The sequence below is a fragment of the Mesoplodon mirus genome (assembly GCF_964341445.2).
Source record: "Mesoplodon mirus genome assembly, chromosome: 15".
In the NCBI taxonomy this organism is placed as follows: Eukaryota; Metazoa; Chordata; class Mammalia; order Artiodactyla; family Ziphiidae; genus Mesoplodon; species Mesoplodon mirus.
In genome coordinates, this window is record NC_138991.1 from 65,354,144 (window position 1) to 65,381,013 (window position 26,870).

At 61.7% G+C, this 26,870-nt stretch overlaps 3 protein-coding genes across 9 annotated transcripts in view; all 3 read right to left on the reverse strand.

Moving 5' to 3' along the window:
- The window catches only part of RAB40C (RAB40C, member RAS oncogene family), a 30,373-nt gene extending 26,977 nt beyond the window's left edge, over positions 1-3,396 (reverse strand). Inside the window, exons 1-2 of one of the 3 annotated variants that reach the window (XM_082644283.1) lie at positions 3,211-3,228; positions 2,234-2,452 (exon numbers count right to left, since the gene is read on the reverse strand). In XM_082644283.1, the coding sequence (XP_082500409.1) occupies positions 2,234-2,375 (142 nt within the window). In that variant the 5' untranslated portion in view covers positions 2,376-2,452; positions 3,211-3,228. Of the gene's footprint in view, positions 1-2,233; positions 2,589-3,210 lie in introns of those variants that run through there. The other 2 variants (XM_082644284.1, XM_082644282.1) reach the window with 2 other exon arrangements.
- Positions 3,397-3,964: 568 nt separating this feature from the next.
- PIGQ (phosphatidylinositol glycan anchor biosynthesis class Q) lies at positions 3,965-23,216 on the reverse strand (the record flags this gene model as incomplete). 5 transcript variants are annotated; one of them, XM_082645675.1, is made up of 12 exons in its annotated part: positions 10,407-10,450; positions 10,707-10,813; positions 11,278-11,339; positions 12,868-12,982; positions 13,527-13,607; positions 14,220-14,331; positions 14,464-14,617; positions 14,913-15,039; positions 16,599-16,719; positions 16,861-16,992; positions 18,804-19,502; positions 23,080-23,150. In XM_082645675.1, the coding sequence occupies 10 exons, from the start codon at positions 19,490-19,492 to the stop codon at positions 10,748-10,750; spliced, it is 1,659 nt and encodes a 552-aa protein (XP_082501801.1). In that variant the 3' UTR covers positions 10,407-10,450; positions 10,707-10,747. The 5 variants fall into 5 exon arrangements, with proteins under 5 accessions (XP_082501802.1, XP_082501799.1, XP_082501798.1 ...); XM_082645676.1 differs by lacking the exons at positions 10,407-10,450; positions 10,707-10,813 and adding an exon at positions 3,965-4,209; XM_082645673.1 differs by lacking the exons at positions 10,407-10,450; positions 10,707-10,813 and adding an exon at positions 5,866-8,678.
- Positions 23,217-24,864: 1,648 nt separating this feature from the next.
- On the reverse strand, positions 24,865-25,297 carry NHLRC4 (NHL repeat containing 4; the record flags this gene model as incomplete). The annotated part of the gene is made up of 1 exon (XM_082644750.1): positions 24,865-25,297. Exon 1 carries the CDS (start codon positions 25,234-25,236, stop codon positions 24,865-24,867), a length of 372 nt encoding a protein of 123 aa, XP_082500876.1. The 5' UTR covers positions 25,237-25,297.
- Positions 25,298-26,870: the final 1,573 nt, after the last annotated feature.

A 26,870-nucleotide genomic window follows, 5' to 3' on the forward strand; every position in this document is an offset into this window, starting at 1 on the left:
GTTGCGTGGTGACCATCAGCACAGGGGTGCCACACCAGGCTGCTCTCTGCACCTCCCGCGTGCAGCTCTCAAGCTCGCACTGGGGACAAAGCAGTGGAGAAAACACCAGGCGTGCAAAGTCCAGCACGAGAGCATCTGAAGATGCAGTTTCCCTTAGAACTTCACTGAGGACAGAAACCAACTTCCAGCCAGAGAAACACCTGGAACTGTCCAAGGACATGGTGACGCACTGGCACGCTGGGGCACAGGCACACAGCATCACTGGGTCCCGGAAACAGAAACAGCCAGCAGGCCCCACGGGTTCAGGGCAGACCTCCACGCTGGCCGTGCTTTGTGCACACCCGTCACAGTCACCTTGATCCTCCGGCCATCAGACCTCCTTCCTTCCTTCCCCCACGCCCTGGGCTCAAAGGAGGCGAGCTCCCACCAACACTGACCCCGAGGAGTGGACAACGAGGATGGAGTTATGCCCACTCTCTAGCCTTCCAGGACGTGGGCACATCAACCACGATGTGTTTTCCTGTAGGCCCCCAATCCTCCACGTGAAGACTCTTGGGAACCAGGATACGGAGAACCGAGGCTGTTCACCGCCCTCGGCAGAGTGGGAAGGGCCCAAGCATGGCAGCAGAACGCTCCCCGAGCTCCGGGGCGCACCCGGAATGCTGCCTCGGTGCCAACACTAGCCCAGCGCCCCAAGGGCCCACCAACTTGGAGCAGAGTCTGGCGCTGCACTGGGGAGAAGCTGCTTCCAGAGCCTGGCCCTCCCTCCTGCCAGCTTCCACCATGCAGACTCCTGCTAACTAGCCAGCGGCCGGCCCTCAGGAGCCTCGACAACGCCGCCGCCGCCGCCAAGTCCTGACGCGGGCACAGACCCCTCCCCTCAGACCACTACTGGGTATTAAGAGAAAGGAAATCAGAGCTCCCGAGGGGAGCGAGCTGATGCCCTGACCGAAAGGACTGTCTAAAAGGGGGCTCTCCTCACCGGTCTGGCAGACGGCCCTCCCGCTGGCCCAGGTCACTGTGAGTCCCTCCGGTCTCCACCACCTCAGGCAGGCCTCAGCCCTGCTTCGGTCAGCGTGTCACAGGAAGTGCGGCAACACATCACTCTCCGACAGCGGGGACAGGAGGCGGGTCCCCCTCTCCACCTGTGGCTGTGTGTCCCCGAGCACTCGCTGCACCCGGCTGGAGGACCCTCGGAAGCAGAGATCACGTCCTGGGAAACCGCTGCCGCCCTGACGGAGCCCAGGCCCTCACGCTCTGCCGGACACAAACCGCCAGCCTCCTGGGCGTGGGGCTCCCGGGAAGCAACAACACCTCTGGGGAGGCAACTCAAGCGCCCACCATCTGCATCTGGAGGAACACCTGGCAGTGGCGGCGAAGGGGCCGGCTCAGCCCCGGAGACCTCCCGCTTTCCCTCCCGCCCCTAAAACGAACCCAGGGCCCTGCTTTCCCGGCCTTCGCTGGGGCTGGGAGCATGTGCTCGGGGAGGCGGCACAGCCCCCAGCAGGAAGGGTGCTCGGCCAGCCCAGGTAACCCCACGACCCTAACGAGTCCTAAAACGAAAGAGTGGGAAAGCAGCGCCCACACTCTCGGCCGCTACAGGCAAGCAGTTTAGCAAACAGCCGTCGCTCGCGGTGGTCAGGCGGGACCGACAACAGCCCAAGACACAAAGCCACAAAGGGTGTGCAGAATGATAACGCCAAGAAGCAGAATTCCTCAGGAAAGACAGCCCAGCCAGGAGCACGAAGGTCCTCGGGGCGGGAGGGCCCGTGAGCCTGGGAGGGGCCGCAGGGCAGGGGTAACGGCCACAGGACTGCACTGGCCCCTTCAACCGCGGAAGCTGAGGGGAGCTCAGGCAGGTGCCAATGACGGGTATTTGCTGTGTATTTTGGCCACACGTCCAGAAATCCGGAGAGAACGTTTAATCCCGTCAGGAACGGGCATCTTCCTCCACCACAAGGCATTGATGCTCTGAGCCCTGAGCCAACGGCTTGCCTTTGAGTACACCCAAGTATGCATACCTGGTGCGGACCCGCGACCAAAGAAAAGCCCTTCTTCCTCTGGAGGCCCGCGGCCAAATCTCCGCCCCCAAAGACGCCGCGGGCCCCAGAGGGCCTCGGCGAGCTCGGGTCGCTGCTCCCCCGGCCCCCGCCCGGCCCCGGCTCGAGACCAGGCGGACGGCAGGTCGCCGGGCGGCGCCAGGTGCGCGCAGCGGCCCGCCGGCCGGCCTTACCATTACTGTAGGCGTACGGGGACTCGGCCGCGCCGTCCTGCAGGCTCTCCAGGATCTCACCCTTGCCCACGTCGCTGTCGCCCACCAGCAGGAACTTGAGCAGGTAGTCGTAGCTCTTGACCGGGCTGCCCTGCGTCCCCATCGTCGCTCACGCGCGCGCGGGCCTCGCCCGCATGCCCACTGCGCCGCGGAGCCCGGCGGCGGAGGCCTCCGACCGACCTGCGGGCGCCGACGCGGGTGAGCGGGGCCGGCGGACGGCTAGGCCGCCCCGCCCGCACCTGTTCCACCGCCCCCGCCTGGCTTCTTCTTGCTCAGCCTCAGCGCCGACGCCGCCGCCCCGCCGCTTCCCGCACAGCGCCGCTCCGCCCCGCCGCTCCGCCCCGCCCCGCGCGCCGCCATTGGCCACCTGCCACCTCCCTTCCCGCGACCATTGGCCGTTGCCCACATCCGTCAGCACCACTAGCGCCCCAGCCCCCTCCCCGCTTCCCAGACTTCGCTGCGAGACCTCCGCTCGCCCCGCCCCGTCACCGCCCCGCCCCGACACTGTTGCCATAGGTCACCCATTGCCCCCTTCCCGCGGCCATTGGCCCGTGCGCACGTCCATCACAGATGCCCCGCCCCCACCGCTTCCCACGCAGCTCTGCGAAGCCTCCGGTTGCCCCGTCCCATCGTCGCCCCGCCCCTCCTTCCAGCCGTCGCCATTGGCCCTTCGCCTCCCGCTTTCCCAGAAATAGTGGTCCGCCTGCACGTCCGTCACAGCACTACCGCCCCCGCCGCTTCCCGCAGAGCATCCCAGACTCACCAGCAACCCTGCCCTCTGCCCCCGCAACTCCTTGGCCTTCGCCCGCCCCCTCCCCTTCGCCATTGGCCACCGCTGCCGATCTTCCCAGAGCCACTGGACCTTCCGCACGTCGATCACAGCCCTTTAAGCCCGCCCTGCTCACCCCGAGCTTCCCACTCCCTTCCGAGACGCTCACCAATCAGGAACTTGGGACTCCAGGTTGTTTGCATACGCCCCCTTCCTTCCGCAGACGGAGCAGGATAGTGGCGGTCCCCGAGTTGAGGTGACGCGGCTGGGTCCAGCAATACTGAACCCCCTAGAAAGCTGTGGCCGCTGCTCCCACAGAGACCCCAGAAAGGACAGCGGGACCCAACCGGAACAGCGTTCTCGATAGCCGCCGTCCCGCGGCGGGGGCGCGGCGAGGGCGTGGCGGGGGCGTGGCGGGATGAAGGCGGCCAATCGGCGCTCGGAATGGCCTGGGAGGCGAGACTTCCGTTCCCGCGTGGGGGGCGGGGCCGAGGGGCTGTGGGGTAAGGTAAGGTGGGGGCGGTGGGGTGACGCAGGTGTGCTGGCGGGGGCGCAGGGTCCCCAGCGCGGCGGCTCTGCTCTGGCCCCTCGTCTGCCCCTCCCTTGGGCAGGGCCTGCAGGTGACAGCGGCGCTCCGAAAGCCCGACGCTGCGGAACGTCGGGGTCAGCGGGCTGGTGGTCCTCCAGCTCCAGAGACGACGGCAGCCTGGGGTCAGGCCGGGTGGAGGACCCAGGAGGGCCCAGGAAGAGGGTCAGGGCGTGAGGCTCTGAGGCTTGACCAGGGGCCTCGAGGAGGAAGTGACTTTGGGGTTGTTTACAGAATGGATGGGTTATGAAAAGCGTATGAAGTCGTGCGAAGATACAGTTTTACTCTGCAAGATGGAAAGTGAAGCAAAATAATACCCTTTTCACATATCAGATTGGCAATGTCGCATGTGGGCCAGGATGTGGGGAACAGCTCTCTGGGAGGGAGGTTGAACAGCCTAATAATTCCGTATCTCATTGAGCCTGGAGAAATTCTCAGAAATGAGCTCAAAGAATTTCACTGTAGCGCTGTGGTGATGGTGAAAGCAGTGAAGCCATCTGGAGCCCCCGACAGGGTGCCATTAAATCAACCAGGTTCACGCAGCCCCTTCGATGAACAAGGTAAGATGCAGGCAATACCGACCTGAGAACACAAGTAAGCAAATGATAGTACAGTATATCCAGTGTAACTTCAACGATTGTGCTTTAAAAACTTAATTCATTTCATTCTAGATTTACATATAGCGAAATGTAATGTATGCACAGGATAAAACCTGGAATGATGCTCACCAAATGGACAGCATCGTTTCCTTTGGGGTTGGAGGTGGAGAGTGATGTTCTCGTCATTGATAACATTTTCACGAGAACATATTCACATATGACATGTAATTGACAACTAGTAAGTCAAAAAGTTCAGCATAAAAGTACCATAAAATGCAGCAATTTCTCTCCTAGAGGAATGAAAATATACATTTACACAAAAACTTGTGCATGAATGTTCACAGCAGCATTACTCACAATAGCCAAAAAGTGGAAACAACCCAAACATTCATCAACAAATCAATGCATAAACAAAATGTGGCCTATCCACACAATGGATTTTCATCCATAAAAAGGAATAAAGTGCTGATACCTGCTACATTTCATTTATGTGAAACTTCCAGAATAGGCAAATCCACAGAAAGTAGATTAGTGGTTGCCAGTGCCTGGGGGAGGGGGAAATGGTGAGTAACTGCTTAGTGGGTACCCTGTTTCCCTTTGGGGTGATGAAAATGTTCTAAAATTGGTGATGGTTATACTACTTGATAAAGCTATTAAAAATCCTTGAATTGCACACTTGAAATGGGTGAATTTTATAATATGTAAAATATGCTTCAATGAAGCTGTTAAAAATAATAAATCAATCAAAAGGATACGTTGTCCAAGCTGAGCCACTGGACTCAGCTGGACGAGGCACTGAGGGTGCGTGCTAGGGAGAGGCCACGTGTGAGTTGGGGCTCCCTAAAAAGCAGATCTGTGCAGAGAGAACAAGCACATCATCATAGTGACCAGGCCCCGAGGGCTGCACTGAGGACAGCTGGGCTGGCACATCTGTCCAGCAGGCGAGAAACGGCAGCAAGAACTCCTCCCAAGGGATCACTGAGCCTGGGCTGTGTCTCCAGCAGCAGGTGGTCTTCACAGAGGGCAGACCCCTGCCTGGGCAGGGCACAACACCAAGTGACCACCCCCCGCAAGCTGCAGATAACCCTCACTGGGCAGTGGGCCATGTGGACTCTGCTGTTTCACTTTGGTGGGGCGCCTGGGGAGCCTTCCTGAGGAGCTGGTCTCTCTGTTGGGTGGGCAGCAAGCACCTGGGCCTTTCTCACCTGCCTTCAGGGAGAGGCTCTCCTGGTATTCTCCTGGCCCTCTGGGACATTCAAGAGCAGAGGCTGGCCAGGGATGGGCAAGGCCACCTGCTCATTCGTAATCCACAGAGTGGCCAAACACTGGATGATGGCTTACAGCAGACACGGCCCCCAGCGTGTACAGAAAGGGCACATGGGGCTTCCCTGGTGGCACAGTGGTTGAGAATCTGCCTGCCAATGCAGGGGACACGGGTTCGAGTCCTGGACTGGAAAGATCCCACATGCCGCGGAGCAACTTGGCCCGTGAGCCACAACTGCTGAGCCTGCGCGTCTGGAGCCTGTGCTCCGCAACAAGAGAGGCCGTGATAGTGAGAGGCCCGTGCATCTCAATGAAGAGTGGCCCCCACTTGCCGCAACTAGAGAAAGCCCTCGCACAGAAACAAAGACCCAACACAGCCAGAAATAAATAAATTTATTTAAAAAAAAAGAGAGAAAGGGCACATGCACCCACGGCACAGTGTTTACAGAAATGACAGCCAGTGGGCGGAGTCTTGTTAGCCTTCAGCTGGTGGGGGCAGGGAGCTGAGTCCCCACCACCTGCCAACCCCAAACATGGCCAAGCCAGCCTCTCTGGCAGAGGTCACTACACCCAACCTGGAGGCCGCCTCAGCCTGGCTTTGCCTACTCCCTGCTTTGAAGTCACTGAGGCCCCTCTCTGGGGCCGGAAGCCATGTGGGGCTGACATGTCCTCGGTTTCTGAGGCTGCCCAGAAGCGATGATGGGTGAGAAACTATTATCATTCCACTTTGCAGAGAATTTAAACCAACAGCACCCTTTGTACATCAGGACTTCCCCCGAAGGGGCTCCAGCAGCTGTAGGCCCCGCTGCCTGGTTCTCCATCACCAGGGACCAAGTGAGGCCGCCTGGGTCCTTCCCAGCACAGCCTGTGCAGCAGGCGTGACCATCCCTAGAACCTGTCCACGGAGCCTGATCCTGGGAGCAAGACTCAGCAACCTGTCAGGTGCTTCCTGTCCTCCTGATTTACTGGTTTCCTGTGCTGCTCCGGTTCCCTCTGACCTCTGACCTCCCAACCTCAGAGCAGAAAGGCACCGCAGGAACCCACAGGGTCTGGGGCAGTGGGGCCCAGTCGAGGGAGGGATGGCTGGAGGGGTGCCATTCCCTGCTGTCCAGGAGGCCCTGTGGGTGGAGGAGCTGGCCTCCAACGTAGCTGCATGCCCTTCTGCAAGGACGCTCTGGGACCCACGAAGTGCCAGGCCTGGCCCAGGGGACCTTGGAGGAACCTCTGGCCAAGGACAAAGCAGCCCAGAACAGCCCTCCGCTCCCAGGTCCTGGGTCAGCCCTGCGAGGCGCCCAGGTGTTGGGTGGTCGAGGGTAACTCTGAGTCCCTCTGGGGGCCCCAGAGGTGTCTGGTGAAGAGCCCTGACAGTCTCCCCTGCAGTTCCCACACCCACTGGCTCCGAGCGAGGATGGGGGCTAGGCCCCCAGACTCAGCCTCTGTCCAGGAGGGAACAAACGAGTGGTCTGGGGTGTCTCCTTCCCCCCACTCCAGGATACCCAAGGCTGTCCACTCTGAGAAGGGCCTGGGGACCACCCATTGGGGCAAACAGACCTTGGCCCTGTGCCCTAGGAGCTCTCACACGAGTGTCAGTTACTTGACCCCCAGTCCAGGCCTGCTGCCAGGAGAGGCCCCACTCAAGTCCTACAGGCAGAGGCCGTGGAAAGCCGTGTGCACCCGGCAAGAATCAATGGTGGACGCTGCCAGCTAGTGGGCCAGAGGGGGAGGAGGGACAGGACGGTCATGTGGTCGAAAATATCTCTGTACTAATCACTTGTTATGTAAAAGGGAGAGTAGCTTTGCAGAGGAGAACCTGGTGGGTCAGGTTGACGTCACTGGTTTGGGCAGACACGGTGTTCCTCCCAAGGCGATGCCTGAGAAGGACACAGTGGCATTTACATGTTCCCACTAAGAGCACAGGAGCGGAATCTCAAGAATCATCAGACGAACCCCACATAGGGACAGGCTACCAAGTGACTGGCTGGATCTTTGAGGACCCCAGTGCTGGGAAAGGCAGAGACGGCTGTGGGGTGGTTGAGGGCAAAGGGTCCTTGAGACTGGTGCCCAGGAGCACGGGAAGCGAGGTGGCCCCACCCATGCTCCTTGCCATGCCCTGGTTACACAGGTCAGTCCTTGGCCTTACAAGATATACATACACTGGGCATCTTAGGAGCACAATTAGGGGCAACTGATAATCAGATGGTTTAGAAAAGTTAGAGCATGAGCACGAAAAAGCAGCTGTGGCAGAACATTAGCCCCAGGAAATTTGTTGAAGGTTGTGATGTGCTAGCTGTTTCTTTGAGTTGAAATCACATCAAAGTAAGTTTTCAAGGACGGGAGGGAGCTGGCGGGAGTGAACTATGTGGCTCAGACTGCCTGCTTCAGCAGCTCACCGCCCCTCTCTGAGCTTGTCTCCACACTGGAAGAGCACGGGGCCCTTCTCTGTGGGTGGCCGTGAGGACCCGTCTGGGAGGTGGCGGCCCCAGCTGAAAGGGGAATCGTCCGCTTTTCAGGGCAGTCTGAGGGTCAGCCTCGGAGAAGTTGTAGGACAAGGCTCTGCCAGGTCAGCGTGGCAGGGGTGGTCAGAGCCCTGGGTTGAGGGTGAGGAGCCACAGATGAAGACTGTCCCTAGGCAAGGGCTGTACAGGTCCAGGGACGACACACAGGATGGGAGCAGCCTAGGACATGCAGGTGGCACGTCTTGGTGGCTGCTAGTGGCTGGAGTGACCACTGTTCCCTCGGCCAGCTCTGGTGCCAGGCCTGGGCTGGCCCTCGGGAGATGGGCAGGCAGCCCCGCACCTGGCACGAGAGTGACAGCTGCCAGAAAAGGCCTGGAACACAGCCACCACTGCCCAGCAGGCTGGGCGGAGCAAGGGAGAGGATTCAGCGGGAGGTGAGGCAGGCCCCACGGGCCGCCTCCATGTCTTGGCATCTGGTGACTGGGAAGGTGGCCCCAGAAATGCAGGTGATGGAGGCTCTTCTCAGCAGGCTCTGGGGTGTGGTCCTGCCCACCAGGAGCCATGTGGGGCCCTCTGCTGACCCTCAGTGGTGATGCAGGCCTGGCAGTTGCTGAGTGACCTCTTTGGGCTCCAACCCCTCGCCTCCATAGCCAGTACAGCAGGCACAGAGGAAGCCACCTGAGGGTCCCTGGAGGCTGCAGGTCAGGCAGAGTCCATCAGAGAGAGCCCCTTCCTGTGTGGAGTCCACAGGTTTCAGGTGGTGACATATATCTATCAGAGCTCACCCCTGCTCCCAGAGAGGGCTGCACCCCTGCCCCCAGCCCTGCCCTGGGAGCTCCTCAGGCCACGGCAAGGCCAAAACTGGAAAGCAAGTGGCCCTGGGTCCATCCGTCCACACGAGGACATCTTCAAGAGGCCAGAGCGTTTCGTACACACGCACCAGACCTGCAAAGAGGCCTGCTCTAGGGGACAGGGAGCCCAGTGCCCCACAGCTTGGCAATAAACAGGAAACAGGCATGGTAGTCATCTCAAGACAAACAGTGGGGGCCAGCTGTCTCGCCACTCCAGGAGAAGGGGCGCCTCCTCAGACCCACTGCCCACGTGGTGATGGGAAGGCAGAGCGCACACTCCAAATATGTGGGAGGCTTTATTGTCCCAGCAGAAAAGACAGAGCCAGTACCCCTCCTGCCCGACCCTGGGCTGGTGGGGACTCCTCCAGGCCCGCTCCCACTGTGGCCCACAGCCAAGGAGCGTGGGTGGCAGAAGTGGACAGTCCCAAGTGCCTGGGATGGACAGAGAGTGCTGCCCCGCTGCCTACAGCATGAACATCTCCAACTCCACGATGACACACCGTATGTGACGCCACCCGCATCTTGAGGCTTCCTCCCCCTGGGGATTCTGGGGCTCACACCCACACTCAGATTCTGCCTGCGGCCAGCAGGCAGATGCAGCCTGAGTGCTAGGACCCCTCCCTGGGGGCTGCAGGAGCATCTGCCCAGGAGAAGCCAGTGAGCGAGATGGAAGATTTGCAGGGGTACAGGGCAGGAACGGGGCAGCTGGGTGTGTGGGTCTCTGCTGACAGATCCAGGCACCCCACGTGGCCTGGCTTCACACAGGGACACCCAAAGCCCTGAGGGCAGCTCCTCCTGCAGAGCAGTCTCTCCAGGAGCATCAACAAGCCCTGTGCGAATCAGGGCGTGAGGGGCGCTGCTGCCCAGCTTCCTGGAGCTGCTGGACTGCACTGGGGGTCAGCAGTGGCTTGGATCCCCCAGACTGGCTGTGGCTCCACTGAGACAGCTGGAAGGCACTGGGGACCCAGGAGGGCATCCCCCAGAGAAGGAGATGCTTGGGGGCCAGAGTCTCAAGGACACTTGAGTGCACCCTGGGAAGGATCCCCTCCACCTCATGACAGGGTGGGGCGCCAGTGAGCAGCCAGAAAGACCTGCCAGCCCACCCCACTGGGAACGGGCATGGTGGGCAGAGGCAGGGCTCTGCACCCCCTCCTAGGGTCTGGGTATAGACTGGGGTGGGGGGCAGGACGGGGCTCCTGGATAGGCCTGGGGGGCCAGTGTGCACCAGGTTAACCGTGCCATCAAAACAGGTCAGAAGGGGGTTCCCGAGGCAAATGTGCTGGTGCTGGAGCGTGGGCCGCTGGCCTGACTGGCCGTTCCCGCATCCTCCTGCTCACTACTCCCACGACCTCAGAGTCAGGAGGAGATGCGATGGGCAGGGCCCCGGCAGGGCCTGCAGAGGCCCCAGACAACCAGGGGCAGGAAGGCAAAGAGCAGGACCATGTGCTACCCTGACACCCTGGCAGGAGGTGGTGCTGGGCCGGCTGGTGGCCAGGGCCCCTCAGTCCTGCTTGTTCCCTCTCTGCCTCCAGGGGTAGATGAGCTCCCCGAAGAACAGCTTGCGGCACAGGGAACCCCAGGAGTGCTTGGGGTGGCAACCACAGGTGGGGAGGCGGTAGATGTGCACCACGCGACTGTAGGGCAGGGGGTTTATCTGGAAGCACAAGGGCAGCGGTCAGCCAGGACACAGCCCCCAACTCCCTGGGAGTCCAGCTCTGTAGGCCCAGCAGGCCTTCGTGGGGGGTCCCCGGGCTGGACAACCGTGGGGCAGGGCCAGCTCTGTGCCAGATGCGTTCTCGCCTGGGGTACACGGTGGGGTGAGTGGCTTGGGAGGCAGGCTTGGGCCACGGTCAGGCGGGCTCCACTCTGGCCCGGCTGTGGGGCACCGACCCCTCCATTCCAGGACTCACTCAGCTCCCTGGAGCCTCCTCAAGTGGGACTCAGGACACCCTCAGGAAAACCACACAGGGCCCGGCTGCCTCAGCATCTGGCCTCTCCCCTCAGGCCAACCGGACACCTGCAACCAGCAACACCGGCACCTGGTCTGCTCCCTCCCGCAAGACAGTCCCCAGACTGCTTAAGATAAAGGAGCTCAACAGAGTAGGCCTCAGGTGTGTCCCGAGGCCTTTGCCAAGTCTCTGCTATTCTGCCTGGAAGGAGAACCCGGGGGCCCAGGGCAGGAGACAGGGATGCAGGCCCAGCAGGCAGGTGCCCTGGGTGGCTGAGGGTGTCTGGCACAGCATAGGGGACCCCATACATGGGCCCTGCTGGGGGAGGTTCCAGGCACAGAGGATCATGGTGCCCAGAGGCCTTGGGGGTGGGCAAGCCTCCCCCGGGCCCCACCCCTCAGCTCTGCTGGGCCCTCCTGCCTGCACCTCACCCAGGCCCGTGAGGCCCACACCCAGGACGGCACAGAACATGCCTCAGAACATGGGCGGCCTCATGGCAGGCAACAGCATGAGGGCTGCGTGGAGGCCTTACCTGCATCAGGAGGCGGAGGGGCCTGCCAGTCTCGTGCTCCAGGACTCGGAACTTCACACCAGCTATAAGGAGAGCAAGGTCCCCGTGAGGTAGGGTGGCCCTCCAGGGCTCCCAGGGCCCCACAGGCCGCCCCCACCAGCACTCCTGCTCCGAGCGGCACTCCGAGGGCTACAGGCTGCCCGGGCAGCAGCTCGCCTCTCCAGCCCGTCCTTCCCATCTGCCTCCTTGAGCTGCAGCCTGGCCCTCGTCAGGGCCTCCTGCAGAACTGCACTGAGAGACCAAAGCCGCGGGTCTGGCAGGCGGGGAGAAGCCGGCAGGTTGTGCTGCTTTCTGAGTAGGATGGGGTTTTTCCCAGAGTGGACGAGGCACTTGCTGGGTGGTGGGCACCCTGCTGGCATCTCAGTGCCTTCCAACTGCTGTGTGCACGGCTGACTCAGGGACCCAGCACACTCTGGCCTGCAGTGTGGGCTCTCAAGCCTGGGGATCCCCAAGGCGGAAGGTTCTTGAAAGGAGAAACAGGAGCTAATTATCAATTGATGAAGAGGCCCCAAGGCAAACTCGGTGGAGAGAAGAGGCGGCATCTGTGGCCTTTTATGTGAAGTTAAAAGGACTCTGCTCCAGCCGTGAGCTGAGGACTGGGAGAGGAAGGTGCCGGGGCCAGGCTCTCCACCTGCCTGCTTCCAGGCGTGCCGAAGTGTGGGTGAGGGCTGGGGGACCAGGGAGCATGGGCAGCACTACACATGGGCCCCTGGCCTGGGCCACCTGGGGGTCTGTGGAGAACATGGCTTGGAAAGAGGGTTTGAGGACATCCAGCGGGCAGACTCAAGGCCCAAAGCCCAGGGAACACGCACATTCATGTCTTCTGACTCGGAACTGGCTGGGAGCAGCAGCCGTGAACTCTGGCGTGCGGCCGAGCTGCCGTTTGCAAACTAGTCCAGGGCCTCCTGGGCATGCTGGTCAGCTCTGGGGCCGTGCCAGCAACTCCCCAAGTTTCCTGTTATGTTCAAAGCCCCTGAACTGGATGAGCCAACCCACAACTCAGTGACCAGTTGGGTCGGGCCTCCCTAGGCCTGCAGTGGGGACAGCCTCCTGTCAGGGGCATCTGGCCAACCCGTGGCTGGTGTCAGCATGCAAACAGGGGCATCGCCTGCAGAGGGGATGGCAGGAGCAGCTGGGCTGGTGCGTGTTGTCCCCGCAGGTGGTGGCCTGCCGGGGGCGGGGCGGGAGGCACGCCTGTCACACAGCTCTGGCCAGCCCGGCGTCCTCCACCCTGGCTGGTCCCCTCCAGGAGGAGGAGCACCAGCAGGCACACACAGCTCCACACAACCACACGAGACACGTCTTTTCTGAGCCACTTTCAGGCACCACCTACAGGACTACTGCAGACAGACCTCAGAGCAAACGTCCACACTCGTCACAGGGGAGGCTGAGGAGGCGGGAGGGCTGCCTGTGCGGCCTCTGAACCTGAGGGCGGGGGGCCTCTCCCTCCAGCTCACGCCCCGGGACCAGGCTCTTGTCCTCCCTGCCCGCCCCACACACTGCCGCATCCAGGGCCCACAGGTGCGCCGCCTAGCCAGCACGCAGACCTACCTGCGAGCCTGTAGGGCCGGCAGAGCCGGAGGCCGAGTGAATACAGGGGCAGGGAGTTGATGAGGTCCACAAGCAAATGGATCAGGCCCTGCACAGCGACCACCAGGAGCCGGAGCTGCATCACAGACAGTGCTCAGGGTCTCTGACCTGGGACTGTGGCCACAGCCACACTGCATGCCCCTGAGCAGAACAGCCTGACGGGTCCCAAGGAGGGGGCAGGGACCCCGCCCTGAACCTGAGGCCTGAGCACAGGGAGGCAGGGAAGCCGCAGGCTGGAGCAGTCTGCCCTGCTGCCAGGTCAGAGGAGGTGGTGCTCCAACCCCGGGAAAGCCACTGGGCCCTCAGCCCAGCCACCTGGGGGCCACTCCCCTCCTGCTGTCTGCACTCGCCTCCCCCATACCACGGGAGACCCCTGCCCTCTGTGAACCCAGCTGTGTGTCCCAGAGCAGTAGTGAGTGGTGTCCCCCCCGGGTGGGACCCCTGACTGTTACAGGGCCAGCACACACGCCCAGAGTCCAGAACAGCCACACCCCATGTGGCTGGCAGGGATGGACGACCTGCCCATAGCTGCTGGCAGTCACCACTCCAAGCACTGTGGGCTAGGTCCACTGGCCAGGTGACACGCCCAGCACCCACATGGTACACAGCACTTGGCTCACCAGGGTGAACACCAAGTAGTACAGGGCCGTGGTGGGCAGAAGGAAGACCAGGATGGTGAACAGCAAGGTGCCGATGAACAGCTACAGGGAGAAAGGACGCCAGCATCAGCAAAAGCCCCGTGCTGGGCGACAGCCCTGCCAGCACTGGGCACACCCGACACCCATCCCACCAAATCCGTCCTGTAATTGAGCAGAGATGGAACGCCTGCCGCCTTCCTGAGACCACTTGGGAAAGCCCGCTCAGGACAGCTCTCTCCAGTAATGGGAGGGACACCTGCCTCCAGACCCGGTGACACATGGGGTGACAGGGGTTGGGGACACCAGCTGATAGGGTATACAGCCCGTACACCAAAGATAGGAGGGTGGTGAAAATTAGGCAGCAAAAAACATGCCCTGGAAGGCAGCACTCAGGGTCCCTGTGTCAGGTCTGAGCAAGCTAACGGGACTAGCCAGAGCCAAGCCCTGTGCGAGGTCACCTTAAGCGCCTACAGCCCCGTGGCCTCCCGAGAGCAGGGTCCATCCCCGCCTGGGCAAGGTTCTGCCCTGTCTGAGGTCCCGCATACACCCTACCCCTTGCAGCTCCCCACAACCCCTGGAGCCCTGCAGAACAGGAGTGAGGCTGCCTCTTGTGGTGCCTGAGCAGCTGCGCCGGCCCATCCGAAGGGGCAGCTGGACTGGAGCTGGAGCCGGTACCTGGTCCAGGTCATAGGAGCAGGAGTCCACGCGCTGGCGCAGAACATTCCACTTCTTCCCTCGGAACAGGCGCCAGAGTGAGGACAGGCCATGGACCTTCAGGCAGTATAGCCTGCAGGACGTGGTACCATCAGAGCTGGGCTGGTGACCCCATGCCCACCCGGCCCTGGAAGCCTGTCTGTGGTGCCCAGGGCTCGGGGGTTGCACTGGGTCAGCCCGCAGGGGTGGGGGGGTGCACACCCACCTGGCGCCATAGACATAGAAGCAGTAGATGTGGAAGGTGAGGAGGGCTATGATGTCTGAGAGGATGGACAGGGCGACCGTCAGGCCCAGGCAGGCTGAGAGGCCCACGTGCCACAGGATGCGCTCAATGAAGGGGGACATGAGGTGGATGTAGCCTGGTGGGATGGGGGTCAGCCTTGAGGGGGGAGCCCAGGGAGGTCCTGGTCCCCCCAAGTCCACCATGAGGATGGCTGCCCCAAGCTTCTGGAAACTGTGAGTGGCCAGCACAGCATAGCAAGGGATGCTGGGTCAACAGGAAGCAGAGACCAAGGGGACAGGGCCTGGCTGGGCCCCACTGCCCCCCCTCAGCCAGGGTCTATGTCCCTGGGGGCACAGGCTTCAGGAGCCAAGGTGCAGGTCAGTGGGGCTGGGTGAAACCCTGATGCGGCCCGCCTGACCGCTGGCACTCACTGATCCACAGGTGGATGTGGTACAGGAAGAAGCGGCCCAGCACCTGGTCCAGCGGCCGGTTCATCTTGAGCCCAGCGGGTGCGCCCATCAACCACTGTAGCAGATGCTGGAGCTCCTCGGCCACGTGCTGCGAGGATACATGAGGGCCACACCGTCCATCAACTGGCCCCACGCCGGTTACCCATCTGGGTGACCCTGAGTAAGAGTGAGGGGGTCAAGCCCATCAGGGGCCCCCGTAGCAGGCGGACGGGGCGGAGGTGGGTGCTGGAGGGTCCCGCAGAGGGAAGAACAATGTCAAGCGAGGACCAGAGATAGCACAGGGACCCTCACAAGCGAGCAGGGAGGCCGACTGCTGTCCTGGCCGCCCCAGGAGGAAAGCTGTGCCAGCCCTGGGAGGCAGGCCTGCAGGACTCCTGGCCTCATCACCAACACTGAGGCCACAGGACTGACATCCCTGCCCCACAGTGTGCCACCTCCCTCCCACGTACCAATGCAGGCCTTTCCCAACCCTGGGTGAAGGCCTCTGCCGTGTCAGGAGCAGTGAGAAGGGGAACAGAATGTTCTTTACAAATAGACCTTATTTAATATTTAAAGGAGAAGAGCTTGGCAGCAGGAAGAGGCTTTCATTTTTAAATTAAATATTTATATTTCTGAGCAATTTTGCAAAAGGGAGGCCTAGGATGAAGCTGGCCAAAAGGCAGAGCATGGATGAGCAGGGTGAAGCAGCCAAGCCCCCTCCCCAGCCCCTGGGTCCTCCCTCCTCCCTCCTGGGCCAGGCCTCACTGAGAAGCTATGGGACTCTTGGCCTGTAGGGGCTCCTGCTTGCAGGGTCCCGGCCTGGCCACAAGCAGGCCCAGTGCACACTTGTGCCTGGACGCTGATGACAGCAGGCAGCGGCTGAGCCCACAAGGACCTCGCAGCCAGGCTGCAGCGGCTCTACCACACCCAGGGCCAGGAGCCCCACAGAGGCCTGGGCAGAGGGGGTGGGGGGGGCACTGAGGGACCAGAGGGCCTGCCCTAGGCAAGAAGACATTTTCCCAACAGAAGGGACAGGGCCTCCGAAGGAGGCAGAGAAGACGAAGGCTCAGAGCCAGCATGGACAGACAGTGGGAGGATGACTGTGGAAGGGAGAGGAGGCTGGGGCGGCGCCCAGGCCCTGGGAACGGCGCACAAACTGTGCAGGGCAAGTTCAGGAGCACAGCCGATGAGCTGGTGCCTCTGGCTCTCAGCATGGGAGATGCAGAACTGGTGCAGGGAGCAGGGTGGGAGGCTGAGCTCGACCACACAGACACCGGGACACACACAAGGTCTCTGTGATGCTGACTGTGCAGAGTGCCCAGGCCGAAAGTGAGCCACCCTGAAGAGCCAGGAGAGCAGAAATGGTCATGCACGGTGGGGAGGCAATGGGGATGCCATGACACTGAGCCTGGCAGGGAGGTGGCTCCCCCTAAAAGTCTCCAACACAAGGGGGCTCCAGACAGGCCACCTGCAGGAAGAGGCCAGGAGCTGGAGGGCCCAGGTCTACACAGCCCCACCTATTCTGTAAGACACAGCAGCTCCTAGGGGACTTGTCTGGGGTCAGGGGTGAGCTGCTCTGGCTGGCTGAGGGGCCTCTGCTGCCCCCAGGAAGGGTCCTGCCCCCCAACCCTGGGAAACAGGTGTTCAAGTACACCTCAACCAACTCACATCAGCCACAGGGACGAGGGTATCAGCCAGCTGCCCGATGAGGTCCTTCCTGTGGAGCCAGGACAGCAGCATGAGGCCAAGGGCCACATCCAGGAGCACAGAGACAAGCATGTTGGCCTTCCTGGAAGGAGAGGTCCAACAGGAGCGAGTGGTGAGGGTGGCATGGCCAGAAAGGGTCAGCTTGGGCAGGTCTACTGTGGGGAAGGGGCTGGGCCCGTGGCACGTCTGGCCACTGTGGAGGAGAACAGGGCAGGACCCGCACCTCATCAGCTGGGCGGGGTTCTTAGCCTTCCGGGTGCTGAAGATGAGTGTGAGCTGCTCCAGCCGGTGCCTGAGCTGCTCGCACGTGGAGAGTTTGCTCCAGATGAAGGACAGTGGCCACAGCTTGAACACCCTGCGGAGGAGGGGAGAAGGATGGGCCTCCAGGTCCTCTGGGGTTCTCCTGCCCGCCAGGGAGGGAGGGCCGTCTCAGCCGTGGCCAATATCCCTCAACGTGCAGAGAGGAAGGGCCCTTGTCGCCCCAAATAGCCACACTCCTGAACTCAGCAGGGCAGGGACACGGGGGGAGGACCCAGGTGGGCAGCCCAGCGGGGGTTGCGGTCGCTCACGACCATCAACTGGGAACGCAAGGTGCTGACTCCAGGCACTGAAGCTGAGTGCCTGCCGGACGGGTGTCCGTGTCAAGGGTTTCAGTTGACCTGACTGCTCAACGAGAATGATCTCTCACGCAGCAAAGAAAGCACCAGACACTTCACAGACATGCAGGCATTGAGGGGAGATGTTCTCAAGCAAAGGTGGAGAAAGCGTCCAATGGCAACTCAGAGCCTGGCTCCCACCCAGAGCCCCACTGCCGGCAGGAGGGACCTAAAGGGCTCGTGCAAAGTGCAGAGCCGCCAGATGACCACGCTCAGGCCCTCGGGAGGAAGGAGGTCTTGACCTTGAAGGTTTGAAGCTTCTGTCCTCAGCCAAGCCACTCTGACCCAATTCCAAGAGTGAAGTGTGGTCCGCACTGCACCCCCCGTTCCAGTCCAGTGGAAGGCAGCCTCGCATGGGCTGCAGAGACCTCCATGCAGGGTCTCCCCGAGGTTCAGACCAGCCCTGGGCAGCACCTGCACCTGCCCTGGGCAGCAACAGCCATGCCCCACATGGACGTCACAGGGCTCCTGACCTCCGCCAACAGCCAGCACCTGCCTACCTAAGGGGCAGATCGGGATTCAGGGCACTCGAGCGGTTCATAACCTTTCTTGCATTCTTTGAGAGCTGACAAAAGGAATTTCTCTTCCCAAAGTTGCACCTAGGCCCAGACACACTTTCACACGATTCATCCCAAGGGGCTGTGAAGCTCTGAAACCCACCGCTCAGGTCAGGATACCCAGCAGCCCCCACAGCCCAAGGTGGTGTGCGCACATAGCTGCTGGGGTGTCTCTGCAGGGACAGGCCCAAGCGTTACCAGAGCTCCTGGTGAGCCGGCGAGGCCAGTCCCCAAACCTGACAGCCGAACCCCTGGACCTGAGGATGCAGCGCAGTTGTCCCGTACCAGGCGGTGCCACCAGGGAGGTGGCTTCTCACAGAGAGAGGGTCCTGTGGCTAACTCGCCAGAACACCCGCGTGCTGCCCCAGCATCCTCAGGGCCCCCAGGGGCTTTTACAAATCCCTCGGCCAGTCCTGCAGCCAGGAGTGTTCCGGTAATTCTAGACAGCGGCCCAGGCTGGGGACCACGCCCCCAGCCCGATAGACAGCGAGTGGATGTTGTCCCACAGCCCCCCAGGGCTGCCTCTCCTGCGAGGCCGGGGCCAGGGAAGCAGGTGGGCCTATGGGTCTGCAGGAGGACAAGCAACTCGCCAGCAAGGCAAACAGCAGCCCCTGCGCGGCAACAACCCAGGTCTGTTCATCATCTAATTCTCCTTTCAGGGGCCTGAGCTGTCTGAGGGTCACCATGTATCCCTACTCAGTGTGTCCCACACAACCACAGGGGCTTCCAGGAAGCCTAGCTTTGCCACAGGAGCGAGGGGCACCAGAACAGAAACCACCACTAGGGTGTCCTCTGAGCTACAGTGCAGAGGGAGCATGGGATGAGAACCGGGGTGCAGGGGGCAGCCGTGAGCCTCAGAAGGGCCATCTGGGCCTCCATGACCCCTGCACACCAAGGGGTGGGCCTAGGCCTCAGGGGCCCGACTCTCCCTCACCTGGCCCAGGGGCACCTACCGACAGGCGCTGGCAGCCGAGACGAGAGACAGCAGGCAGGTCAGAAAGAGGCAGACAGGCCCTGCTGCGCACTTGGCCAGCTCCACGAGGATGCTGGCCTCCACGCCCTCCGACTGCCAGTGGCTCAGCCGCACGGGGCCCTCATCGAACTGGTCATTTTGGAAGAGTGCCTCGCTACGCGCCACTGTGTCAAAGACAGCAGCCAGGCCCCCCGCACTGGCTGTGGTGTCCCCAGCCTGGCGGTCGGGCAGGGCCGCAGGCGGGTGCAGTTGGGACAGCAGCACCTTGCGCTGGTCGTAGAAGATAAGCATGACCTGGTCCTCGCCGGAGGCGGCGGGAGAGGCAGGCCCCTGCCAGCGGGTGGTCTTGCAGCTCCAGGACTTGCTGCCTCTCTCCCGGCATAGCTGGAACCAGGGCTTGTGGGAGAAAATGGCGCCCAGGCCCTCCAGGAAGGGGCCCAGGCTCTCCTCCGGCTCTTGCCGGCGGTGGCACCAGGTGCCCAGCACAGTCACGCCCACCTGACTGGCCTGCTGCACCTGGGCCAGGAGCTCCTTGACCTGGATGGGGATGAAGGGAAAGTGCACCACAGCCAGGACCACGGCACTGCTCTGCTCCGGGACCCAGCGTCCAACCAGGAGGCCGCTGTCCGCCGAGGCACAGCACGTGGGGAAGAAGGCCTTGAGCACCATGTCGGGGCCGCTGGAAGAGAGGAGGGGCTCAGCTCAGAGCTGCTGCCAGTGCCACTGTGCCCCGAGGACCCGGGGTGGCCCTGACAGACACCTCCACGTGGCCACTGGGCCCATAGGTGGGGGCGACCCAGCTTTGGGTCTGGTCACGAGGCTGGCAGGGGGGCCCAGCTGTCCATCTCTGCCCCTGGCTGCTGTGAGTACAGGCCCAGGCCACTCCCATCCCTACCCTGAGGCAGGGCAACGCTTCCCCCCTCCAGACACAGGCAGGCTGATACCTGTGAGGTCACGTGACCTGCTCAGCACTACTCACAGGCTGTGCGGGGGTGAGCACAAGGGTTTAATTTTTGTTTTTAGGGAACTGATTCGTTTTTGATGTGTAGCACATAGAAAAATCTACAATCTCGTTAACAATTAAAGTAATTTAAATTAAAAATCTAACAAACCTTGATTTACTTACTAAGCTAGCAAGAATAAAGATGAACATTTAAACAAATTGCCGCTGAGCTGAGGGAAATCAGACGTGTCCACACTGCTGGCAGCTGTGGGCATTGGTACAGGTGCTCAAGAAGATGCCTGGGGACATGCCTGGTGCCAAAGCCCACATCCCTTCCCAGTGAGCCCCCTGGGGGAGCCTTGGTGCTCAGGGAACAGGTTCAGCTCCATGCGGCTTCTCCTTCTTTCTACCCCAACCCTCCAGCCTGCGGCTGTGCCCATCCTTCCCTGGGAGCCCCATCCTCTTGTCACAGCTGAGCACCTCCTTCAGGACTACCTATTCCCCCAACCAGGCAGTGTTCTAGAAATGGGGGTGGGAGAAGTTGGAGAAGTTCTCCAGCCCTGGAGAATGGCTGAGGGGACACCAGCCTTCCCAGGACCTCTGAGCAGCAAGGACATCCCCAAGCAGCTGCAATTCCTGAATCCTGCGGGACTGTGAGCCCTGCCTTGCACAGGAGTCAGCTCACTGCGGATGTGGATTCTCAGTAAGCAACTCATTTCCCACCTGAGCCCTCCTAGACAGGGCCTGATGGGCAGGAGGTTCACCTTGGAGCTCGCCCTTTCCTAGACACTAACTACCCCGCTGTGTCAGCACAAAGGGCAGAGCAGCTGTCCTGAGCTAAGACCCCCAAGTTGGAGCTACACCTGAGGGAGGGACACAGGCCTCAGACTGAGCCTGGCCCTCCAGGCCCCAGTGCTCAACAGGCCCTCGGAGAGAGGGGGACAGAGAGGGACACACATGTTGGGGAGGTGCGACATTGAGGGAGCCCTTTCCTGAGGGTCGGGGGGCTGTGGGAAGGGCCTCAAATGCCCAGGGCTTAAGAGGCAACTGGTAGGACTTCCATGGTGGCGCAGTGGTTAAGAATCCGGGGCTTCCCTGGTGGCACAGTGGTTGAGAGTCCGCCTGCCGATGCAGGGGACAGGGGCTCGTGCCCCGGTCCGGGAGGATCCCACATGCCGTGGAGCGGCTGGGCCCGTGAGCCATGGCCGCTGAGCCTGCGCGTCCAGAGCCTGTGCTCAGCAACGGGAGAGGCCACAACAGTGAGAGGCCCGCATACTGAAAAAAAAAAAAAAAAAAAAGAATCCACCTGCCAATGCAGGGGACACGGGTTCGAGCCCTGGTCTGGGAAGATCCCACATGCCGCGGAGCAACTAGGCCTGTGTGCCACAACTACTGAAGCCCGCGCGCCTAGAGCCCATGCTCTGCAACAAGAGACGCCACCGCAATGAGAAGTCCATACACCGCAACGTAGAGTAGCCCCCACTTGCTGCAACTAGAGAAAGTCCGCCCACAGCAACAAAGACCCAACGTAGCCAAAAAAAAAAAAAAGGCAACTGGTGAGGCCGCTTTCCTCCCCTGCAGTCCAGAGCGGGGCTGGAGGGGCGAGGCTTCTCCCACCTGTGGGTTTTGACTGAAAAGCGTCCCTCTGAGTCCAGCAGCAGCTGGACTCCCAAATGCCTCTCCCCCCCAGAGACCAGAGAGGGCAGGAAACATGGGTGTCAGCAGGGGAAAGCCTGGAGCCCAAAGGCAGCCCCAGGGCTAAGTTCCTGTGGCCATCAGCAAGGGCATCAAGGACCACCTTGTCTTCCTGACACTTCTACACAGGGATCGTGAGAGGCACAGAGCAATTCTGCCTGTGAGAATCCCAGTACATCTCGCTTGGTGACCACCATAGGGGACCAGCCATCATGGTCCAAGCCTCTCAGCACCAGCCTGTCGGGACCCACCAGCTCAGGCAAATGACACAATCACACCCTGCTCAGGGACTCCTTTCACAGGAGCTAAGGAAAACTGCCGAGAGCTACTGTCAGAAAATAAACACAACTGGCCTAACAGTGAGCAGATGCTCTGGGCGAAGCTGGTTACACGGTGGGTTCACTTTCAGAAAATTCACTGAGCTGTACACATACGATCTGTGCACTTTCTTTGTGTGTTTTATGCTTCATCTACAAAGTTTACCTTAAAGAAAAAAAAAAGCTCCTCATGTCTGGGGAAGAGCAGAGGGCAGAGGTTGGTGTTCCCATCTGTGGGGTAGTGAGAGAGAACTCTTAAATCACGGGGTAAGTTCCCATCCCCACCACTACCTCAGCCTCTGGGAGTGACCAACACAAAGAAGTCCGCTCAGATCAGACAGCCAGGAAAAGATGAAAGAGGAGGCAATCGATAGCAGAGGTGCAGATGGGAGAAAGCGGGGCAGTAACACGCGGCCGTGTGCGTCTTTAAAGACTGTGATAAAAACAAGGGCACAGGCCTGGGAAAGCTGCTTGTTATGAATGACACCTGGTTCCCTGTGACCCAGCCCATTCCAGATCAGTCACTAGAACGACCCTCCCCGCATAACCTGAACTCAACCATCTACCTTGTGAAGTGGACATCCTGTCATCCTCCACAAGAACTGATTCAGAGCAAAAGCCCAGTTATGACTAGCCAGGGACATCTCACTGGCTAAAACCATCCTCTGCGGAGCCTCCTGGTCACTGTTCCTCAGTAGCTCACAAGAATTCATTGTTACTCCATGTGTTCGTGTTTAAAAAACAACAAGCATTCAGTAAAGAATGCTCTTCCCCTCTCTCATTTCAGAAAAATGGACACGAATCTAGGGCTCTGGTTTTTGCCCTGTACTGCAGTCAGGAACAACTGTAAAGCTCTGACAGCCAGTTCCATTGACCATGAATGCCCTTCCAAAGGGTCCAGAGAGGGACTCGGGTTGGGGTGGGCCAGAGGGAACCGGCCGGCCGCCCTTCACCCCACAGGGCGGGGGTCCAGACTCCCCGCCAGGGCATCCACTTGGCCCGGCCACAAACCCGGGGCTGGGCGGGCGGGCTCCTGCAGGGGCTGGAGGGTCCTCACTGCCCTCCCAAGTCCCAGGCCCACCCTGGCCGGCGGCCGGCGGCGTCCCCATTTTACAGATGAGGAAACAGAGGCTCCGAGAGGCAAAAGGCCTGCGCCGCCTCCGGGAGGAGGCTCCGGAGACCCTCGGGCTCCCGGCCCTGCTTCCGCGGCCGCCGCGGCAAGAGTCGGGGCCCACAGCCCGGCGGGGGCGGCTCCCCAAGGTCGCGCCGCAAGGACGCCGGCCCGCCCCCCGATTGCTCACCGGCTGCTCCCCGGGTCCGCGCCCTCAGCTGGCGGGGTCGGGATGGGGTTGGGGACCGCGTCGGGCGGGCCCGGGCGGTCAACAGCGCTCGCCGCCCCCAGCCCCGCCTCGGCGGCGCCGCGGGACACGAGCCCCATTTCCGTCCGCTCCCGGCGTTGCCGCGCGACGGTCCGACCCCAAAGGCGCCCGGGCTGCCCGCCGGCCCTCGCCCGAGCGTTCCTTGCGCGCAACGTTCCGGGACCCGGAGCCCGTGGCCCATGCGCGCAGCGCCCTTGTCCCTCCTGCGTCCTTGTCTTCCCCATGCCCTGTGCACAACGTCCTTGTCCCCCATGTCCTTGTCCCCCTCGCAGCATATTTGTTCCCCCTCCAGTCTACCCACAGTGTCCCCAACACCCCTGCCTTCCAGTTCCCCACCTTCCCACAGCCACCAAACCTCCCCCATGCCTGGTTTCTTCATCTGAGGGATCCAGTAGACCTGACATTTGAGGGTCCCAGACCTCACCTTGTCTCCACCATCCCAGGGTGAAAGGACCCCCAGGCCCTGGGTGGGGTCCCAGAAGAAGCTGCCACCCCAGCCCCAGACTGGCCCCTTTGCACCCCAGTCCCTGCAGAGGCCAAGTGAGCTACGAAGGTTGGAGGCCCAGGGTCTGAAGCCATCTGATCTGATGGTCAGGAGGCATCCCTGGCCCCTCCTGTTCCAGGGGACAAGACCCCTAGCACCAGCAGCAACTACTAAAGTTTACAGAGCACCCGCCCCACACACTTCCTTACACCGACCCACTTAATACTGCCCCACCTTTGCAGGGGCTGGGACATATGGAGGGGACCTTGTCAGGCAATGGCCTAAACCACAGACCCCTGAGACCATCCCCTCACCAGCCCCCGGGGGCAGGACTAGGGACTGGCCCTTTCCCCTGAAGACCACCCACTGGAACTAGGAGCCTGGCTGGGCCCCTGACTGAGAGTAACCCCACACACCCCCTACCCCTTCCGGCCCCATTTTCCTGCTATTTTTAAGCAGCAGGAGTCTGTCCTCACAGGAAGGCTCTTCTGCACTTGACCACTGCCCAGAACTCTCCCAGCAACCCCACCCCTGAGCATGGAGCTGTTTGATCCTCATTCGCAGTGGAGAAAATGAAGGCTCAGACAGTGTCACATGGGAGAAGTGGACCAGGAGCATGGAGGCTTCCAACCCAGCCATGTGTCACCCCAGGGCACCTCCGGGGGGGCCCCTCCTCTGCTCCCCCCTTACCTCAGCTGGGCCCAGAGAAGCTTCGGGAGGCTTGGCACCTGGGGCACCTCTGAAAATGGTGGACAGTGCAGGGCCGCACCCCTGCCCAGGCTGCCCTGCCCAGCCCAGCCCAGCCCGGCCCTGCCCGCCCAGTCACACCCTCCCTGCCTGCCTCTGTCTGATTAGGAGGCTGGGGCTGGGGCACCTGGTGGGAGATCCTGCCTGGGTAAGTGCTGGTAGCTGGCCCAACATGCTGAAGATCTCCAGGCTTCAGCTGCCAGCCCCAAAGCGCAGGCCTCTTGGGCCTTGGAGGCTGGGAAGCAGCTGATCCAGGCAGCGGACCAAGTCTGAATCCTCTCCAGGAAGAAGACAGGAGGCCAGGCCTGGGCCCGACAGCAGTGCTCAGGAGTGTCAGCAAATGTACAAGGTCAGGAAGGCATGGCCAGCAGCCCTGGAGGACCCTGCAAACCCTGAACATTCCTCCTGTCATGGTCCAAACTCCGGGGGCTGGACCCACGCACAGTGAGGGGCTGCTACCGTTCAAGCCCACCGGATCAGGCCAATTCCAAGTAGGACTGGTACACTTTGATGTAGCCGTCCTCTGCGTCCGCCACCATGAGCTGGCCCTGGGGTGCACAGGCCACACCCAGGGGCCACCTCAGCCCCTCGGACACCAGGCAGATGGGCGCCCTGGCCCGGGGGAACAGGGTCACCTGGCGCTGCTGCTCGTCTGCCACAATGACACTGCCCGCTGCGTCAGTGCACACGCCTGCCGGACTGCCAAAGTGGTGCCCAGTCAGGTCCCCCAGGGAGCACAGGGGATGGCGGGCACTGCCAAACAGCCACACGTCCCCGAACTCCTCGCTCACAGCCAGGCCCCCATCGGGCCCCAGGCCCACCCAGCAGGGGCCCTCCAGGCCCAGCATGGAGGCGGGGGCCAGTGGCTCCAAGGCAGGGCCCAGTGTGAAGCTGTGCACGGCCCCGGGCACGTAGTCTGTCACCAAGAGGTGGTCAAGGGTATCCACAGCTAGCCCCGGGGGCCAAGAAGGTGCCCACTGTCACCCAGTGGCCTTGAGGTGCTCGGGCAGTGTGCTGCAGCACACGGACAGCCCTGTGGACCAGGTCACTGATCACCACGAGCCCAGCAGCTGTCACAGCCACGTCCTCCGGCACGAAGGCCCTGGCCCCTGGCACAAGGCAGGGCAGGTGGCAGATGGAGCGTCCCTAGAGGTCCAGCACATGGATGCAGGGTGCAGTCCCAGCCGTCAGGAAGAGCAGGCCATCTGGGGAGCAGTGCAGGCCCCAGGGCCCCCCTGCAGCCCCTGCAGGCACTGGGATCCACCCAAGCAGCCGGGGCCGCCAGGAGTGAGCGGGGTCTCCAGGCAGGTCCAGCGTGAGGCACGGTTCCTGGGACGCGGCTGACCCGCTAGTTGGGGAGGCCCAGGAGGTCATGGTAGGAGGCCAGAGAGCTGGCGGGTGGGCAGACATCACAGTCTCAGCCTCTCTGAGCCAGTCCTCCAACTGGGCCAAGTTTGGGGCTGCAAGAGAAACAACACCCCACCATGTGCCAAGCAGTGAGACGGCGGTGCTGGTTCCTCCTGTTTTACAGATTTGGCTCTGTTCCACCAGGTCCCGACTGCCAGCCGTGCCTCTGGGCCCTATTTTCCCAGGTGTGGTCCCTGAACACAATTCTGGGAGACACATGACCCAGGAGGGCTGCCGTGGGTTTTGTTCTGAGGCCGGAATGAGCTCAGGGGCATCTAGGTGTCCGAGGTGGGGGGAGGGGTGACAGATGAGCAGTGTCTCTCAAATGCCTCTGCCCACAGAACCTTTCCTCCAGGCAGGGAAAGTGGCCCTTGTTGGGGGCAGCCCAAGCCCCTGCCCATTGCCCCACACAGCCCTTGGAGACTTCCAACTCCTCAGGGGTGAAGCAGGGGTCCTTTCCTAGGCCTCTCTGGCTGTGGGGAGGGGTCTCCTACCTGGGGGGCTCGCGCTCTGTTGCTGGAAACCAGAGCCTGAGGGGGTGGGAGGAGCCACCTGGCAGAGGAGGGGGGAAGGCGGGGAGCGGGGCAGGGAGGCAGAGGTCTGGCTGGGCCACCTGTGAGCAGCACCCAAGGAAGCTCTGAGGAGTCTAATCACTCAGCTGCTGACCCCACCAGGTACCTTCCAGTGTTGCCACATTCCTGCCTCGGGGCCTGTGCTCTGGCCTCTGGGACATTCTTCACGCTGCCCCTGCACGGCCGGTTGCACTCACGGTCCTCTCAGCCCACCCTCCCCAGGGGGCTCAGGGTCTCCACCACCTGCTGTCACAGGAGACAGCACCGCCTCCGTCCCCCAGCAGGACCGAAAGCTCAGGACCTGGGGAAGGGGCTGTGCCCCCGACCTGCTGGCTGGGTCACTCACCAGAGTCCGGGGCGGGGGCCTCCAGGGGCTGCATCTTGCACCCCCACAGACTAGACAGGTTGGGTCCTGTCTCTCTGATCCTGTTTCTGCACCTGTGAAGCTGGGGTCATGCACTGCCAGCAGGGTCAGGCTTATGTCTGTCCATTGGGTGATGAGA